Consider the following 20000-nt stretch of genomic DNA (forward strand, 5'->3'; position numbering starts at 1 on the left):
CGTGAAATCCAAGATTTACACTCTAAGTAAACAGCCTTTGGATAAAAATCAAAGTTCAGAATTTTGCCACTCAAATGTTAAGCAATCACACTTTCAAAATCTGAAGAAAAAACAGGAAGTCATTTTTTTGTCATAGAGGCACTTTAAGGCTTTTGCGGGAGTTTCAGACTTCAGCTCCCAGTTGCTTTATTAGCTCAGTTTATAGAGCACTGCATCAGTACCACAGGAGTCATGGGTTCGAATCCCGTACAAGCCTGAATATTTTCAGGCTTTATTTTCAAGACTCCTTAAGTGGCAGTGGTGGTAGAATAGTTTTTAATTCTTTTCCAGTTTCAGTGATTAATCACAATTTCCTAACCAGGCCGCATTTCTCAAAAGCTTAACGTTAAGTTCTCCAAAGCACTTGCTTTCAACTCCAAACGTAATATTGTAAGCGAAAGCGCAAATCTTTAAAAGACGACTCTTAAACTTCGCTCCAGGAACGAAAGTGACCCAATCGACCTGAGTGTAATCCCTTCAGAAGCGCTGAATGGAATAGTGGAATCATTAGAAAATGCTCTGGATCAAATCTACTTTAAAATGAAGACGGAGTTAAGAGACGTTCGCGACTCTTTAAAGATGTACTCGCTTGCACCCGTAGGTATGGGAGTGACACCTTCCGCACTTCATATTAGCTGTTTTTCGGTTGTTCAGTTAAAGAATCGAAGGTTGGTTTATATTGCGAGTAATGGGGTGTTGGAAAGAGGCGGTTTTCACAATCAACTGATTGAACTAGTAGTTGCAAGTTGAAATGAGGCGTTTTCCGATCCTGGCTCCCGGTAACAAGAGCAAACCAGCTAAAAGATAAAAATGACGAGGTCCACACATTATTTTCATTCATGGTGATGCAGGTTCAAGTCTTTTCAAATGCAACTAGAAATGTCGATATGTGAATTAATCACGGCTGTCTGACAATCCATCAAATTTTCAAAACAAAAAGGATTGACTAGTCTTTGAAAGCAATGAATATCCACTCTTGTGTGACAAATGGTGGCTTAATTAATACTTTTAATGTCTTATTGACGACACTTGCTCCTTCAGCAACTTTATTTAGGTAGATTCACACACCTTCCACGCGTAGTGCGTTTTCGAGTGGAAACAAAGAATTAAGGAAGTGTGCGCTGTACATTCACACGTGTTCATTTCAATTGGTTTGGTTTTCTAGCGTATTAAAGGATTAGGAACGATAGAAAACGCTACTTCTAAGGTGTCATTACGTCGTCGTCGAAATTTTGGCCTGTCCCTCAGTGTATCGTGGTAAAGGATCTGTGTTTCCGCATTATTTACATGACAAACGATTCCGCTCTTTTGTGTTAGGCCTATGGAAAGTGGAAGAAAGCTATTTTTAGTCGAGACTCGATGATTCGTCGTTTAACGGAATTCAAGCACACGTCCATTTATAGCGTTAGAATCCACTATGTTAACTCCGTAACTCTATCAAAATATGACATGCAGTTCACATTATATTTTCAGACGATAATTAAGACTCTGGGAAAGTAAACACACTACATCAGGCACAAACCGAAAATATGTGAAGAGAAGGGTCAAACCTGCCTTAGGCACAGCTAACTTGATTAACAAACGCCACCACTGAACATTCAATTAAGGAATCTTTATTAGCAATATTCGGATTCTATGATTTGAGGTAATTCACAGCAGCTACTAGATGTTGTGCCTTAGTGATGTAGCTTGATTGAATCTTTGGCGGTTTGGTCTGTCGTGAATAAAGAGTTTTTAATAGTTTGGATTCTTTGTTTGGTTTGTCGCTACGTGCCTTGCGCATAGTTCACATCTCAGCAAAACGAGTCACAGCTATCTTCCTTACTGGATTCGATCGCTGAGAAGAGGAAAGATGTGTCTTATGGCGTTTCATTTGCATAGTAACTAATGATAGAACAGCCATTTTGAGGTCGTTAGTTTACCTCTGTCCCGCTCGATTAGCTTTCGCTATTTGCGGACAGAGTTGCACCTGTATATTGTATGTGGTATAGTCAATAAACTCTCTCTCTCTATCTCTCTCTCTCTCTTTCAAACTCTAAATAGTTATTGTCGTGATCAGTTGCAACAGACAGTGTAGAGAAATATTAAAATTACGTTAGATCGGAGATGTTGAAATTTATATAAATTCACCTGGACAAACACAACGTACAACTTTACATTAACCAGGTGGAAAAAGAAGACTATTGTACTTACCGCTATAAAATTTGGGGACCGAGGAAGAGCTCTTATGACCAACAACCTTAATCGGGCAATATCACAGGGCGGCGTAGGGTATGTGGCATCCGTTTCACCGCCGGGGCGTCTTTTGTTTGTTCCATGACAAGCTATCTCATTGGTCCAGAGACCTTTTGAGACACGTTTCACTGTGATTTGTATTCATGACAATGAATTCATCTAAGTGTCGCAGGCTTCAGTTCATTCATGCTTTGGGGTCAAAATTCGAGTTTCAAACTAAGACAATTATTTGCAGATGCAGTCTTAACAAATTCAGAAACATTTTTGCTGCCGCAACAAATGTTTCCTGGGGCCGCAAACGGGGAAACATTTGCTTCCGCAACATTGTTTCCTCGTTTGCGGGAAACTTAAGAATAACCAGATTAGTCCCAAAAGAACATTCCCTATGAAAAACATAATTATTGACCAAAATCGTCAATAGCTCCTTAACTTTGCATTTACCAGTTGGACAAATAGAACTGGTACTGGTGAACGTAACGTTACAATGCATTTGGCCAATAATTAAAGGGAGCTTAAAGTAATACTATGACCAAAAAGTCATTTTTTCATTTTTTTTTTTTTTTTTGGATTTCGAAACTATATCAACTAAACACTAAGTGACCCAACTTTTAAGCCTTGATTTCAAAAATATACCTGTTTATCATGAGAGAGCTGGATCGAGGAGAAAATGACGTCAAAGACTCAATTGTTCAAGAATGCAATGCTCGAGTACGCGGAGGAATTAATATGCAGTACGGGAGTTTCGGGCTTTCAGACTTCAAAACTCGTGTTTTGCCTATATAATAAGCTACGTTTACACGCTCAAATTTTAAGCTAGTGAGTCAATGAAGTCACTTTTCCCTGGTTCCAACCTTGTTAAGTCGAATTGGTTCGTATTGAACTTGAGTAATGGCGGACCGTGAAATCCAAGATTTACACTCACAGTAAACAGCCTTTGGATAAAAATCAAAGTTCAGAATTTTGCCAGTTAAGCAATCACACTTTCAAAATCTGAAGAAAAAAAAGGAAGTGATTTTTTTATCATAGTAGCACTTTAAGGCTTTTGTGGGAGTTTCAGCTCCCAGTTGGCTTATTAGCTCAGTTTAAAGAGCACTGCATCAGTATCGCAGGGGTCATGGGTTCGAATCCCATACAAGCCTGAATATTTTCAGGCTTTATTTTCAAGACTCCTTAAGTGGCAGTGGTAGTGGAATAGTTTTTAATTCTTTTCCAGTTTCAGTGTTTAATCACAATTTCATAGCCAGGGCGCATTTCTCAAAAGCTCGTCAAGTTCTCCAAAGCACTTGTTTTCAACTCCAAACGTAGTATTGTAAGCGACAGCGCAAGTCTTAAATTAAGAAACAAACAAACATGACGAGTCCTTTTCCACTCTCAAGGACTGATAGTCGATCATTCATCTTCCCACGCACGGTGGATCGGGTCGATGTTTAATGAAAGAGAATCAAGTGTTGAAAACCCAGACCTATTTTATAAAGGGGAGAATTATGAAATTATTACACAGAGAGGTGCGACTTGTCCACTTCATCATAAAACGAAAGTATTGAAGATCCATATCGTTGGATAAATAGGAGTGCTCAATCACGTGTCTCCTATTGCAAAAAACAAATTAGCCCGAAGGACGTAAATTGATTCCGATTGATATTTACAGGTTTCGGAAAATACGAAAAGATATCAAAAGAAACACAGCGTTGGGAAAAGTGAAGTACCTAAAAAGTTCCTTTCTGGCTACACAAGCCCTTTTGGCAACAATACTATTCCTACGTTTGAATGCTTTGAGTCTTAAATTCATTTTGGTCGTACAGGAGGTAGACGTCGTTAAGAGAGAGGGCCAAAGGCTGTTAGAGTTTACGCGCTACACTCACCCACATGCACCCAGCGGAATTTTCGTAACCATGCGGTCATGTGACCAAAAGAAAAAAAAAAGGGTCGCTTTTTTGTTGAGCACGAATACAAACTGGAGAAAGTGAACTTATTTGCATTTTAACCTTTTATTGCCTTCATAACGTATCAACTTACTACTTATTCGCTTATATTTTCAGCAGTAGGCTTGAACCTTAAATGGCCGTGCAGGCAGGCTGTCTAGTCATGGTTAACCGTACAAATTAACAAATCATTGTCAATGTCACAGTTTTAGTAACATAGTTAGAATTACTCCCTTTTGGGGGGACTTTCCGGATTAATGGATTCATGTTGGCCGACTTCTACAATCCTAGTGATGCATATTTTAAACTTCCTATTTGATATAACCATAGCAGAAATATTTTACAATCAGATATATCAAGGTAGTGTGTAAAAAGTCCTTGGATATTGAAAATAAAATCAAAGGTTTTACAGTTGCCGCAAATTATAATTGCTTGACGACAGTAAAAACGTTATATATGAAGGCGCTGCAACTGGGACATCTCTGTATAACAGCGAGCAATTGCGGGAAAGACAAAATCACAAGATCCTCTATTATCGTCGGTCCGATCCGATGGGCAGTGAGCGTACATTTTCCAAACCGTCGAAAAGCTAAAGGGTGACCTTGGGCTAAATCTGTTGTCTCATTTTCCAGAGGATTTCTGAAATATTTCTGTAATCTGCGAAGGAGAGGTTTTTCGCTGGTTACTCCTGTTTTCCACTTTCTTCAACTACCAACATTTCATTTGAGGTGCCTTAATTTAATTTGACTAGTTGCACTCTTCCCAATTTAGTAGTAACGCTCGGTTATGTAAGTTTCATCCTTTACGAAGACATTTATCATTGTTATATACCTAGACTTTCGCTCAACAAAACGAGCACTGTGATTGGTTGATTCATTGCCACGTGGCCCTGATCAAATTCAAATGTATCCCGACCAGGATACAATTCCGCAGTTGTTGCCCGACAGCAACTGAGCCCACAATGATTACCCGGACCTACTTAATTTGGCGGTCACTCTATCTGTGGCGAATCTAAAATGCAATAAAATAAATACAGTAGGAAGCTCACAACGCAGTCATATTAAACTTTTGTTTACATTCCAAACCTATACGATTTAGAAAGAAATGTACAGTGCGCACTGCCAAGTCAGTATTTTTTTTTTGGTGTGAAAGTGGACCGCGCGGTCTTGGTAACAACAGATACAAAGTCATCTTCACAGAACGGGCGCGATCTAAAAATAGATTGGGGCTCTCTTATCTCATATTGTCTTGAAGAAAGTAAAATGCAATTTTTCCTTTTGGCGCTTACTTTTTACAACACTAAAGCTATGCACCAAGTCAATTACTTTCAGACACATCACTGTGAATGGGGAATATATTCTACATCAGAGTTTCTGCATTTATACCGCTAAGAGAAACCAGCCGGACCTTTCATCTGCTTGCTTCTTCTCTAAGGATAGCGTTGTTCGTCCTCCTCATTTATGCCACACGTTTGTCCACAAGGTCATACACGCACTGAAATGTTCCTTTGCTTTACGACGTGGTTGGCTTCTTAGCCTCACCTTTCCATGGAGGCGTTTAAAAACGGGTCCCGTAGCAACATCTTGTTGCCTTAATATTTTTTGAACTGATCCGTATAGCGGAGGGAAAGGTTAATTCGGTCATGAGTCTTGTTCTTGAAAGCTACGGTGCTGTAAGCGTGGCTCTCTCTACAGCTCTTCTTACCGCAGTACACCACAAGGGTGATGTTGAAGATAGGTATGAAAACTCCCAGGGGTATAGTAAATGAGCACGTGCCTGGAGGAGATACTCTCAGAGTGGAGTGGGTGGAGAGCGTGCTCTTTTGTTGTGCGTTTCCTCTTCATATGCCAAAGTGGGTCTAAGTGACTTTCGAGTGAGGCCCCAAAACTTACTGGGTGACAAACCTCTCTTGACTGCTGTAAAGCGCCAACCCAGATGATTCCCACACTGCGCGCACTCGGCTATGGTCCAAGCGTATCTGCAGAAGTCGAAATATTTCCGACTTAAAAATGCTCGATACGAGCTCACGCAATCCAACTTTCAGTTGTTCAAATTGTCAGTGCTGCTTTGACTTACGGAATCTACAGTGATATAGCATTCTCCCTTGACCTTATTTTGGTTCCCCACATTGTACTTCCCACCTCAAAAACGAGTGTTTTGTCACGAATGAGAGAGAAGATAGTGTTCAAAGTAGGCGCTTGGTTAAATTTTCGGCAGATTTATCAGATGGCGAGAGACTTCCGCTTAAGGTGGCTGGAACCAGTTTCACTAGTTTTAAGGACCTTTTTATTAGAAGGGTTGTCACTACAAAACTGTATCACGTAAAAGAAATCTTATGGTACCATACCAAACACCAATTATCACTTAACAAAATGCGCTCACTATTTTGACGTAAAAGGTTGCCATGGCAACATGAAAGCTCAGCAAAAACACCCTATATTTCGTCTTTACTTGCTTATATCGTAAAAACGAACTCGGTGACCCCCATTTTTTATTGTAAAATAGTAATTAGCAATTTGAGATAGGACTATCTGCAAAGTTAAAAAAAATTCTTGGGAGCCAATTCAGGGCTACCTTAAAATTTTCGAAAAATTAAGGTAGCTCTGAATTGGCTCCCAAGAATTTTTTTAAACTTTGCTGATACTTTTATCTCAAATTGCTAATTACTAATCTACAATAAATAATGGGAGTCACCGAGTTCATTTTTGAGATATAAGCAAGTAAAGACGAATAGAGGGTGTTTTTGGAGAGCTTTCATGTTGCCATGGCAACCTTTTTACGTCAAAATAGTGAGCGCATTTTGTTAAGCAATAATTGGTGTTTGATGTGGTACCATAACATTGCTGTTACGTGATACAGTATAGTAGTTATAACCCATCTAATAAGAAGGTCTCTAAAAGTGGTGAAACTGGTTCCAGCCACCTTAAGCGCATGCGGCATGGTGCGTCCTATCAAGGGAGGCGGCTTTCGGGTCATAAAAGGAGACCTGTTGCTAAAAGGTCGAGGTATCTATAACATACATTTTTCCTTTTCTTCCATTTGTATGCATCACTTAAAGCACGAAAAGCTCCGGAGACACATTAGAAATTCAAATTTTTTCGCTGGTTAGCTTGGTAAAGTGGTACTATGATCAAATTTTTACCCCTTGATTTTTTGAGTGTATTACATGGAATTCCATGAAAGAACAAAAACGCCACTTACCGTTTGCAAATATTTTCATTAGTTCCGGAGATATTTAAGTTTGAAAAATGGGTAAAATATGCAAATGAGATTACTGATGACGTCATACAATCAACCCAATATTATATTGACTATATAAATAGAGCTACCTTGGCCAATTTGCAGCGCAGACCATTGAAACTTGGTAGTCTAATAGTTCTACAGGAAACACACCTATGGCTATAAAAAATTCTGTTCCCATGGCAACTAACTCTTTTCCAGTCCCCACCCACTTGATTTCAATATGTTAGTGATTTTCAGCTTGAAAAATGTTAAAACAAGGCCACAAACTTGAGCTAACATATTTATATGCTTGCTGGATCATGCATATGAAGTGCTGTTAGCAAATATCAAAATGGACCGCCAAAGGTGGCCACAAAAGCATTTAATATGGGAGAGGTCTGGAACCCAGTATGATGCCATGGTAACAGAACTGTTAACATTGTGGAGAACATTTAGTTGAATCTTACTGCAAAAAATCAAACATTTCTGATACAAATTGGCTGAGGTATCTCTTTTTATCATATTTGAGCAAAATTTGGTTGAGTGTATGACGTCATCACTTGGCTATTTTGCATATCTAAAAAATCTCTGGAACGAAAAGAGATTTTTAAAAAAAGTAAACAGCGTTTTTTCTTCTCACGCAGACTACTTGTTTATGTTTCAAAATAGCTTGGATAGGAAAGATGTGATTTTCGTCATAGTACCACTTTAAAATTTTGAACCGGAAGTAAATATGACTGGTGTGGCGCGCTGGCGCGAAACCGGTCGGTAAAATGATCGGAATGCCAAACTTATCTCTTCGAGACTCTTCGAATGTAATTCTTCAATGCACCGCCATGTTTAGTTCTATTGACGACTCATATGAACTCCGCGGGAAGTCCTATAATCTGTCCTATCTCTCCAGAGCCCTTCGTTTTCTTGTTCAAACGCCCAGCCGCCTACGAGAAACGATGGGATCTGGGAACGAGAAAGCATCTCCCGTGACCTTGATGCACCATTCGATTAAGTCCTCTCTCCTTTCTCGGGAAACAACGTGACGCAGATAACGGATAACGTAACTTCAGCCACAGGGAAAAAAAAAAACGAAACAACGACAAAAACAAGTACTGCGATTTTGAGAGGATATTCGAAAGTAAGCGTACGTACAAAATTCAAGAAATGTAATCAACTAATTTGACAAGTGACTTACCCAGGGAACCAGCTATTCTCAGCAGTGGGTCTTCCTCTCAATCTAATACTTGTAGCGCGATAAAAAGTAAGCGTCTCATGAACCCAGCCATTTGGATTGACATATGCACCAAGCGGACCATCTACTGACATGCTGTAAGAAGATGTAAAATAACATAAATATCACAGACGGGAATTCTGAGAGGTGGACCAGAAGTATTTATCACAAAAAGAAAAATTGCCCACCCAGTAAAAGTATGATTTAGAAAGTTAACTGACCAGTTAGGTAATGAAAAGCATGAGGAAGCTGAAATCATGCAGAACAGCTGAGAACAGATCCAGTCGCCGAGGTAAAATCGGGATTTTAACCGGCAGTATTTTAAAAACAGAGTTTGTAATGGAAAGGTAGCCCGACTGAAACGTATTTTTTTCCACTTTTCCCTTGAAGCAACTACCATTCTGAAAACGAACACGGATTCTTTTTTTAACAAAAATGCTTCTTGTTGGCTACGTTTCTAGATTTCCTTTTTTTAACTGTTACTTCGCTTTGTGATTGAACAAAACAAGCAAGCAAGCAAGCATTACAAAGAAAGCAAGCAAGTAACTTTATTTACCCACAAATGAGCAAAAGCTCGTTTGAATGCAACTAGTTTCAACTATTTTCCCGCGTTTTTTGCGCCATTGCCTCTGCTTCGAAGTCTGGCTAATTATTGTATCGAATGTTCTATGTTCTGTATCTGGTGGTAATAGGCATAAATTACTAAACCCAATACTGAGGGGCGTTTGCCTCAAGACAACTTTTAAACAAAACAAAAGAAGTAACTCACCTGAATAAATCGCTTTTTTCCACAATCCTTGTGTCGCACTCCATGCAACAAAAGACACTACACTGCACAGAAGGATAACGACAACGAAGACGTAAGTGAAGGGGAGTGAGTTTGGGGTGTATTCCATACAATCATGTTCCAAACTGAATTATACTAAAATGATGTGAGGGAATTGCTCAGAACTAAGCCAAAAGCGATATTTACAAGTCTCACCAATGAAACTCGCAATACACGAGACAACGAGAATGATTTTTTTTAATTGAACTGTCAAAGATCTGAATTCTCGTTCTCGCTTTAAAACAGTACTTGGATGCATTGTGTTAGTCGAAAATACCTTCGTTATTAAAATCTACATGGGAAGTTTTCTGGACAAAAAGCGATAAAGAAACGAGACAGTGACTTTTACATCTTTGTAAAAAGCATCACGTTATTTTCTTAATACCTTTCTTACGATGTCGAGCTCTCGTCTCAATCTCTGGGTGGGGCAATTGATGCAGAGTATTTGAAGTCTGAGGTTATCGTCTAGAGGCATATTGGCAGCGACCCAGAAAGAAAATTCTGAAATCAGAACGATCTCCACTCGATCATCGTGTATCATACAAAAACTCCTAACAAGTCAGTCTAGTTCCCTCCTTTGCAAGTCGAAAATTCTGTTATATTTCATGCCCTTCATTTGTTCCACGGCCGAGCTAGTAAGGGGAATAGGTCTCACTCCTTGCTTTCCTGTTATTTTTTAATTTGACCTCAAAGCAGTTTGTGTAGTGGTATCAGCGGAAAAACTACGCTTATCACTCGCTCCTCCACGGGTGTACATAGGAAACCACACAAAATACGGAAATGTTTCTTTAAGAGGTAGCTGCAATTTGCTGGGAGTCATAAAACATAAATTTGTGCATCAATCATCAGTATAATTGACAAAACCGTAGGACCCGTCCGTTCAAAACTGAATTATGCAAGATCATGATCAATACCAGAATGAAATATATTACATTTATTATCCAACTGTATTAGTTTTTGTACAAAAAACGCACCGGAAACGAGTACAAATATTGCACGATATTATACAGTTAGATACTTGTACACCTCGTTATTGTACAGTAGAGAACCGGTTTGACTAGTTTAGTTGCCGACGTTGCCCCGCACGCACTACCAGACTTCTCGGCGTTGACAAGTTGAGGTCTGAAAGCAACACGGCAGGAGCCCGCGGCCGACTTTAAATGGCCCGCGTAAACGACAGCGGTTGCATGCTGCCAATGCTTTTCTACCATTTCAACCTAGTTTGATGCCGGTTGAAAAAGTTGATCAACCAAACCAACCGAAACCGGTTTTTTTTCCCAATAGAACACAAAAAAACCCAACCAAATCAACCAACTAAAAACGGTTGATCCCAATATAACACGACCTAAATTGTTTATCAAATGAATTGTAAACAACCTAGAACGTGTGACAGATTTATGACTATTCCCAACCGGGAGTTACCGCGTTTCAACCGAAAACGGTTGGGAAAGTGTTCTATTGGGAAACCTCAACCGCTTCAACCGAAACCAGTTGCGGTTGAAACGGTTGAGGTTTACCAATAGAACACGACCTTACTGCAAAAAAAAGTTCTCTTATAGACACCTAAAAACTGCAGCAGGTGGCCTCAAAGGGATTTGAACCCATTTGACCTCTGGGATTCCAGTGCAGTTGCTCTAGAGCATTGCACCGCTGACATCTAAGTTAGTGCGAGGATCACTTCCACCTTTCATGATCAATACCTGTTGGTGAATTAGGAACATTCTCAAGACGAAGTGTCTCACTCCAACTTTTTAATTCTCTCTTTATTAACTCAATCAGTACGTACTAAAATGAAACAAGACAAGAAGAAAAGGATAGAATGAATACTACTAAAAGTACATGTCCAACCACCCATCACTCTACGACCCGCCACATAAGCAACACACAACTTGAGGGTTTCCTAGAGCCTACAACTAATTATTCCATTATTTCCAAAACTGGAAATAATGGAACGCTGTAAAAGTCCAGACGAGTAGGATTTCGCTGGTAATGCAACTTTCTTGGAGAAACATGACATGTAAGTTTCTTGGTAACATGTGAGGATACAGCTGCCGGAAGAGCTGTGCAAAAATGCACCAAATTTCAAGTTTTGATTTGAATCACTTTCCGGTTATAAACTTAAATAAAATTAAAAATTTAAATAAAACCGAAGGTTGAGAATTTAATAAAACAATTATTCCATGGCGATATTTCTTGTTTACAAACATTGACGTCACATTTCTTTTGATATTCAAATTTGCCAACCAAGGAACAACGGAAGTCATTGTTTCAACAGCCAATTGGGTTCTGGTTGGCATATTAATAACAATAGGTGACGTCAGGAGAAACATCGCTATTCGACCTTGTTGGATACGAGATTCGTAATGCCCAACTAAAGAGGTCCATTGTACTAAAACGTCAGGTCTACGATCAGTTACCAAGCCCTTATATTTCGAACGCGCGCCATTTTCAACGGAAGAGGATATTTCGACCGCGCGCCATTTTCAACGGAAGAGCCTGCTTGCAGGCTACATGGTGAGACAGAAAGACGAGAACAAACGAAAGTTCGAGACATCCATCTTGCAGGCAACAAGCAGACTGAAATTGAACTGGGCTGGTCACGTCATGAGACGAACTGATAACAGTCACTCTGACAGTGAACACCTCGAGGCCACACGAGACAGCTGACAAGAAACCGCGGGCACCCAAACACCTGATGGCGCGATGATCTTGACAAATTCAACCATTGGATGAGAGCAACACAAAATCGGCAAATTTGGGAAACTATGGGAGAGGCATATGTCCTATGACGCACTTTAAAAGGTTGAGAAAAAGAAGAGGAAGCTAAAGGAATTGCAGCAAGCAACTTCTCTGGAAGATTTTGACAAAATTGGGTCGTCAGAGTCTTTCCTAAAGTTTTAGGGACCTTCAAACACGGTCTGGATAATAACCTTCACTAAAAACGGAACTACAGATATCAGATTTCCAGCATTTTCATCGGATTGCCGGACACAGGTTATCAGTTCATATACCTGCTGTACCTAATATGGTCAAGGAAGGCGTCAGCAATAAAGGGAGCTGAAAACATTTTTGCAGCTCTGAGAAGAAATGGCCGACAAAAGCCGTTTTGGACCGGAATTGACCGAGGCAGATAAAATTAATTAACATGGAAGAATTGCTGGGTATAAAATAATTAAAACCAACTTGGCGCTACACGCCTTGTTGGTTATCTATCACTTCATATCCAGCCCGCCCTCGTAGAATAATTGTTAATTATCCTTTTTTATGTGCAGCTAGGAAGATTGGTGTAGTTCATAAGGGAAGAGTTAATATGATGCAGATACCATGCACAAAAAAATATCTACTCCACTCTACTGTTTTGTTTTCTGTTTTCTTTTTGTGTGCGTTATTAGAAAAATACCACTCTGGATTTAAGGTTTAATTTGCCTGTGAATGGTTACAAGTGTAATGCTAATCCTGCTCGCCTGGTAAATAAGATGAAGATGCTTTGACTTACTGGGTTGTATTGTTCATAAACCCATCTTGGCCAGGAACTGAGACTAATGGGTACCTGTAAAGAGAGCCACTCTTATTAGGGCTGTAGTGTTTAAAATAAAAAAATGATGAGCTTTAGGGTTACCTAAGGTTATCAACTTGCAGGTTTTGCCAAGGCCCCGGCCCCTGCATAAGATTGTGTATGAGTGCTGACCTGAACCATTTGTTTTTACTGTAATACTTCAAAGGTTGCCCTCTTGGAATTTGAGTTTGGTTGTTCATTAAGGATGGTGCCTACTAATTCAAAGGTATTTTTGTGCAGTTTACTGGATGTGTGGGGAAAGCAGATCTCAACAAGACAGTGTTATTGAAATCATAAAAGAAAATTGCGGGTAATCACATATTTTTCAAAGATAATTAATCAACAATATTTGTAAAAAGCTGTGAATTACAAAGCAATGTAGCCCATTCCTTTCCAAATTGAAGCTTAATTATCTCTGAAAAATGCATGGTTATCCCCAATTTTCTTTTTGGATAGCAAGAGCACTTGCTAAGTTCTGCTTTCTCCGCATAGTTTTAAACCATGCAAAAATACCCGTGTGTTGGTAAGCATCATCCACAGGACACCAGAGTGTCTCAAGATGCCCAGAACGTACGCGCAATAGCAAAAGCTCACTTCTGCCAAAGCTTGTGAAATGTTAGAACCCTACCTTCTTGTGCTTAGTTTTCCCCAGCCTGTTTTTGCCTGTGGAGATCTGGTAAGGTTTTTCAAGCATGCCACTTGTGGTTGCTTGGCAACCAAACTTGTGATAACAGGACCAGAAAGAGCCTTCAGGGTGGGAGGGAAGGGTGATTTCAGGTAACACATGGACTGTGGCTCGCAGGATTCTGTAGTCAGACAAGAACAGAAGGGAACAACATGCCTCAGTACCATGACTAAATTGGTATTTTGTCCTTTGGACCAAAACTTAAAAGTGAACCAACATTAACACGTCACCTAATGTCACTCAGCACTCCGACACAGGTCATCAGTTCATATACCGTAAATCCTCTATTAAGCCCCCCGGGGGGCCTATTATTTTCAAGCACTTATTTTTTTAAAGCAAGCTGAAGACGTTTTTGCAGCTCTCCGAAAAAAATGGTTTGCTGGGTATAAAATGATTGAGGAGGTGGCGTGGTCCAGCGATTTTGCATTTGGTTTGCATGCAGTCGTTCTGGGTTCCAGTCCCGTTCTAACCTCTGGTTTGGGTTTGTTGCCGGTTGTCCCAGATTCAACTCTACCACTCGTTGTAAATTGGCAACTGGTTGCCTCCTGCCAGTCGGGGTTCCTAATCATGTTTCTGTTAAGTTTGAATTGTTTCTTTCAGATTAATATTAAAAGTGGGGTGCCTGTGAACTAGCTTAATAGCTAAGTGCAATTCCACTATAGACAAATAATTTACTTTTCTTAAACTTTTTACAACCAACAAGGTTCATATTTATCTATCACTTCATATCCAGCATTCCCTTGTAGAATAATATGCTTAAATTAACAATAACTGTTAATTACTGAGCTATCAACTGATCTGGGAGTGGTCATTTTGTAGGTTTGTGATAAACCTGTAAACTGAAGGCAGATCTAGTTGGGATGAACCTTTGGCAATTTGGTACAAGTCAAGCTACTTGTTCCCCTTCTTCAGAAAGGGGTCACTGGAAATTCAATTTATGAGGTTAGTGTTCTGGGTGTGGGTGTTATTCAAGTCAATAATAACATTACTTTAATACAAATAGTAATTTATTATCGAAATAACTTTTGTCAGGCAGGTGTGACTATTTTTCCAGAACAGTACAATCTAAACACAAAGTGTTTTTAAGCCTCTCTAAAGAAATGAAAATCCATGTATGATTATACTGACCCATCAACTTGTCTCCTCAGCTCTTTAATTTTAAACCTTTGCCTCCCTGTAGCTTTGATTCTCAAAGTGCAAATACCACTATCAGTTTCTTCTTTCATGGAAAATATCTCAACAGTTGTACCAATGGCTGCTAAAAGCTGGCTCTGATTGCCACTATTTCTGAAGAATAATATCAAAAAAGTAAATGTGGTGACAGGTCTTTCCTACACTCCACAGCTGCACTTAAAATAACTTTATTTGGGACACATCTTAAGTTTACACCTGATGGACTCTTGCATATGGCCGTAACAGGTGAAATAATGTTGCTTTGTGATCAATCTACTCATAAGTAAAAAGTACCTTTAGTTACTAATATCTAAACAAATTGTCAACAGACACCTGCCCTACTCATATTTGGCACTTCAAAGTGAATTTAAATGATAGGGCTAAAAGAATGAAAGGAAGGAAGAACAGAAAGGAAGAATGGTTTCTGGCAATAAAAGAAACACTGTAATTTGTGATGGGACCATAGGGGCTTATCGTCCCATAGTGATACAAAAAAAAAGCTCAGTCCTGTTTATAGAGTAACTTCCGGTCTGTCTACTGACCAACTTACCTTGAATTTACTAACCCAAATGTCCTGTCTTTTTCTATGATATTCTTGATCATTGATACAATCTGCAATGAAATCAAATCAAATTTGAGTGTTAGACAAAAATGGAAACCTCCTATTAAAAGTGGAAAAGATGAAGTGCAGTCGAGATGGACAGAGCACTTTAAAGAAGTGCTTAATAGAGAAGAACCAGAAAACCCAATAACTAGTGAAGAAGACTGTGGATTCGAGTTCCATGAAATAATTGAGGAGATTTCAGTCAGTGAGCCAACGTTAGGTGAAGTTAAGGAAACCATATAGGGACTTTAAAATGGCAATAGCCCCAGGGATTGACTCAATTACAGCTGAGTTGCTGAAAGCCAACATAGAATTTTCAGCAGAGAAAATACATATTCAATTGATGACAAAACTATGGAACCATGAAAGGATTCCTGAGGCTTGGAAACAGGGACTTGTTGTTAAACTGCCAGAAAAAAGGTTATCTTAAGGAATGCAAGAACTCAAGAGGGATAACGTTGCTGTCTGTAGTAGGGAAATACTGGGCAGGATTAAAAGTGGTTAAAAGTTGAAAATGTTTTTTCAACTATTAACTACAGTACTGATAAATACAAGCTCTATTTTCAAACAAAAGTCCCAAAACAATAATTTGAGAGTGGAAAACTGGAGTACACATTTAAGAAATAATCAATAAAAATCAGCAATAAAACTTTTGAATGACATTTCGATGACTTGTTCATCATTTTCGAATTCGTAAAACTAAAAGTTTATAATAAGTGAACTCTTATATATATATATATATATATATATATATATATATATATATTAAAAGACTGTAGAAGTCATGTTGCATATGATCAAAACTCTACAATGTAGACTCTAGTGAACTCTAGTACCAGTAATGTCTGTCCAAAGCCTTCATTATGAAAACTGGAGTACCCAGAGAAAAACCTAGACTCAGAAGCAGAGTAGAGATTACCAACAAACTCAGTATGAGTCCAGGAATCAAACCTGGGCCACATTGCATTGGTGGAAGCAGAGAGCTATCACCCTCCTTAAGGCTCTCATATCCTAATATTACAGTCTATGGATAGATTAAAATCATCTTCTAACCTGTGGACGAAACAAATGAAGAGGTAGGGTTTGACCAGGGACCAGAACTAAGTCAGGCATCATCAACAGTGGAAGATTGACGTGTGACCCAGGTTCATGATACGTACGACCGCTAAACTCATCCATCTCATCACCAAGATACTGTTACAGTGTGAAAACAATAACAACACACTTGCTTAAATAGAGCAAATCTACAACAGTTGTATTCTAAATTGGATTCAATACACAGCTTGATATGAACTGTTGGCTATAGATCATTTTCACTGTCACACACAAAAAAATGAAACCGTTCAATGAAATAAGCGAAAAAATTTGGAATGTTGTAAGAGACACATATATTTATAAATCACCTCACCAATTCTCAGGTCTGTGCGGTAGGAGATTTGTTTCTGAGTAATATTTGTCGCAGCATTTCACGCAACTTTATAGAGTTTTGTATGGAGCTGCCATCTTGGTGCACCACCGTTGTGCACCAATATCACAGCCAGAAATCGATACAAAAATCTGGAATTCACGTAGCAAAGAAAGCACTTACTTTTCGTTCATGAGATAAAATACATCTCCTAATGTACAGGGTGGTGTACTTGAAATGCTCAAAGAACTGAGATGCATAGGCATAGACATTTTCTTCAACCAAATAACTTTGTATAATCATGGTGTCACACATGTTGAAAAATATTCGGAAATACAAAATGCTGTATTTTTAAAAAAAGAAAGTCATGTTATGGAACTGGAAACTTGAAATTTATTTCTAGGTCATCTTCAACCTCCGAAAGATAAAAATTCAAAACACCTTGCGGTTTTGATTTTAGAATTTGATGATGTCACTGTAAATGTGAAAACCATCTATTAATAAGGCCATTCTCAATGTAAATATTACTATGCATTATGCACAATACAATTAATTATTTTATCTACATGTATTTTATAGAGCATTTGAAAGACTTACAAATTTTCTGAAGTACATGTAATAAAGTCGCTTAAGTTTAGTGCTTCACCTGATGCTGTGCAGGAAGTGAGGGGTCAAAGTTCATGGTGTCACTATCCTCACTACCACTATCTTGAACGATTTCAGCTGAAAATGGGAACATGCAAACAAACCAATGATACTGATACAATACTGAAACTTTATTCTACTAGTGTAGTAATTAAGTTAGTGCATGATTATCTGCCTCGGAGCCACTAATTCAAGGCCTGAGTCTGTTCTTCTTTTGGGGAAAAAAGACATCCATGTTATATCCAAAAACGTTCTGGATTTGTAAACTGTCTCAATAGCAAACCCTGTTCGTGTGGATTAATCTTGTTATTATATTTTTATTGTTAACGTACCATTGAGTCTATTTTTATTTATACACGCGAGCAAATACATTTGTAAGTAAGTAAGTAATAACTTTATTTAGACACGGTGAATTCATCACAAATAACAACACTACAAGCTCTGTATATCTATCTAAAAGTATCAAAATCCCCTCTAAAATAAAGCTAAAATATTAGGTGTGTAAAAATTATCCCCACCCCTGAAGAAATTAATAAACCTGCTTTACAGGAATCCTGTGTATAAATGGTCAGGCAAAAAAATTGTGACAGCCCCTTTGAAAGCTATTGATAGTTTCCACTTGCCGCAGTTCCAGGGAAAGGTTATTCCAGATGACAGCACCATTGTACCTCAAACTGTTTTTAAGGAAGTTAGTGCGGGGCAGTGGAATGACCAGTTTGTTCTTGTTGTCCCTCAAATTATAAGAGATATTTCTTTGACTGAAAAGAGAGCTAAGATACATGTAATTAGGAGCAACGCCGTGTAGCGACTTATAGACCACGGCCACTTGAATTTGACGTTGCTTATTATCTAATTAACCTTTTCCAGTCTAGCTGTCCAAATAAGGGGCCAGAACTAGAATCGCAACTAGAAAGTTTTGCAATATTTGGAGCATATTTGCCAAAGTAGTGCCACAATGGGACATTGCATTTTTTATCCCCTTCCCCCCCCCCCCCCCCCGTATGGAAGGCATTTTTCCGACAGGTCCCTTTTGCTCTGAAATCAGATTCCGACAGGTCCCTTTTGTGACAAGTTGCGTTACTTTGATATTTAACCACATGTTTCTGTTATTGTTAATTTAACCAATCAAATCTGTTTTACACGTGATCGCACCTGTAGCATGTGCTTAAGCGTTCCAGCCTCGTGTTGTAAACGTCGCTCGACTAGATGGAACTCGAATAAATCTTGATTCGTAATTCTCAAATACGCAGTTGCTGTTTCTTACACCTTTCACCTCTGAAGTTAGATTCCGACAGGCTCCTTTTACTCTGAAGCTTGATTCCGACAGGCCCGTTTTTGTATAGAACAAAGACTCCCAATTCCAACCCCCTAAACTGGAGCAGAAAATCCAGATTCCGACAGGGTCCTTCTTGACATTTCAAAAAATGCCTTCCATAGGGGTGCGGATAAAAAATGGAATGTCCCAATGCCCCCAAACCTCACTGCAGTAATAAAAAAATATGAGGTTGAATCAAGGCGTTGTAAATAGACTGCAGCGTAGTCTGAGAAACAAAAGGCCGGCAGCGCTTCAGGGCTCCAATGCCAGATGCTCTTGTAAACAAGGATTAGAATCTTGGAAGTACATGCAGCTAAACAGCTGTGCAACATGTAGTATTCATAAGCAAGCAAAACATCACTGTAATATCATTCCTAAATGAGCTTTTGCATCATTCTTCGAGGAAGCATTACCTGCAGAATCACTAGTATCCGACACTGAACCGTCAGGAAGGAAAATGTCCAATTCTCCATCGTATCCATTCTGTACGTCAATATCTTCGTCCGATGACTCGTCCGCCATATTTGTTTTGATCGTAAAACGACGCCAAGGATTTGTGGGAAATACAAACTGTCAGAGGTCCTGTCAGAGAGGAAGTGAAACGTCATGCAGATAAACTAACCAATCAGAAAACGCTTCGTAGCTAACGTTGCAGTTTTCACTTCGTGGAGCCACGAACCGGTCAATTTTGTAATAGCAATTTTAGTGAAAAACTCCAGCGATTCCAAGCTCTTCACTTTTACATATTTATTATTACTTGCCTGTGCACTGAGTTCCTAAAACTCAATCTTGAAGCGTGAAAGACAATGAATTGTGACAATCTCGTTTTGCTTGTGACTGCAGCTTTTAGCGTATTCGCGAACATCGATTTGGCACTTGCGAAGGACTATTACAAGATTTTGGGTGTTTCGAGGGATGCGAACGACAGACAGATCAAAAAGGCTTTTCGAAAGCTTGCCATGAAGTACCATCCTGATAAAAATAAGCAAAAAGATGCAGAGGCTAAATTTCGCGAAATCGCGGAAGGTAGGTTGGCAACATCTAGAGAGAACATAGTAAATGACCAACGCGAAGAAGTTGAGTTTGTCTTGTCTACGTTGAGGTACATGTAGCCTATGTTCACTCTATCCAAGGCTCAGGGAACTATT

At 39.1% G+C, this 20000-nt stretch overlaps 3 protein-coding genes across 3 annotated transcripts in view; 1 reads left to right on the forward strand and 2 right to left on the reverse strand.

The window, feature by feature from the left end:
• The window catches only part of LOC138015920 (uncharacterized), a 19171-nt gene extending 16715 nt beyond the window's left edge, over positions 1-2456 (reverse strand). Inside the window, exon 1 of the mRNA XM_068863047.1 lies at positions 2233-2456. The gene's annotated coding sequence lies outside the window, so the exon portion shown is untranslated. The remainder of the gene's footprint in view (positions 1-2232) is intronic.
• A 1787-nt stretch (positions 2457-4243) lies between these two features.
• On the reverse strand, positions 4244-19383 carry LOC138015648 (protein cereblon-like). Its single transcript, XM_068862735.1, has 12 exons — positions 19266-19383; positions 17539-17615; positions 16541-16681; positions 15434-15495; positions 14839-14997; positions 13654-13831; positions 12966-13019; positions 11170-11254; positions 9855-9970; positions 9413-9474; positions 8608-8739; positions 4244-6174 (listed from the first exon to the last, which is right to left on the reverse strand). Exons 1-12 carry the CDS (start codon positions 19372-19374, stop codon positions 5988-5990), a joined length of 1362 nt encoding a protein of 453 aa, XP_068718836.1. The 5' UTR covers positions 19375-19383; the 3' UTR covers positions 4244-5987.
• A 101-nt stretch (positions 19384-19484) lies between these two features.
• Positions 19485-20000, forward strand: part of LOC138015631 (dnaJ homolog subfamily B member 9-like) — a 4964-nt gene continuing 4448 nt past the window's right edge. The window contains exon 1 of the mRNA XM_068862717.1: positions 19485-19878. Coding sequence (XP_068718818.1) covers positions 19659-19878 — 220 coding nt within the window. The 5' untranslated portion in view covers positions 19485-19658. The remainder of the gene's footprint in view (positions 19879-20000) is intronic.

The sequence above is a fragment of the Montipora capricornis genome, chromosome 9 (genome assembly GCF_036669925.1).
Source record: "Montipora capricornis isolate CH-2021 chromosome 9, ASM3666992v2, whole genome shotgun sequence".
Lineage (NCBI taxonomy): Eukaryota > Metazoa > Cnidaria > Anthozoa > Scleractinia > Acroporidae > Montipora > Montipora capricornis.

What these genes read in the sequence shown, in the direction of transcription:
- LOC138015648 (XM_068862735.1), bottom strand. Translation starts at nt 19,374, where the DNA reads ATGGCGGACGAGTCATCGGACGAAGATATTGACGTACAGAATGGATAC. An exon ending in CACTTCCTGCACAGCATCAG is followed by an intron (nt 16,682 to 17,538) that starts GTGAAGCACTAA and finishes ACACTGTAACAG; the next exon opens with TATCTTGGTGATGAGATGGA. An exon ending in TTTGGGTTAGTAAATTCAAG is followed by an intron (nt 14,998 to 15,433) that starts GTAAGTTGGTCA and finishes ATTATTCTTCAG; the next exon opens with AAATAGTGGCAATCAGAGCC.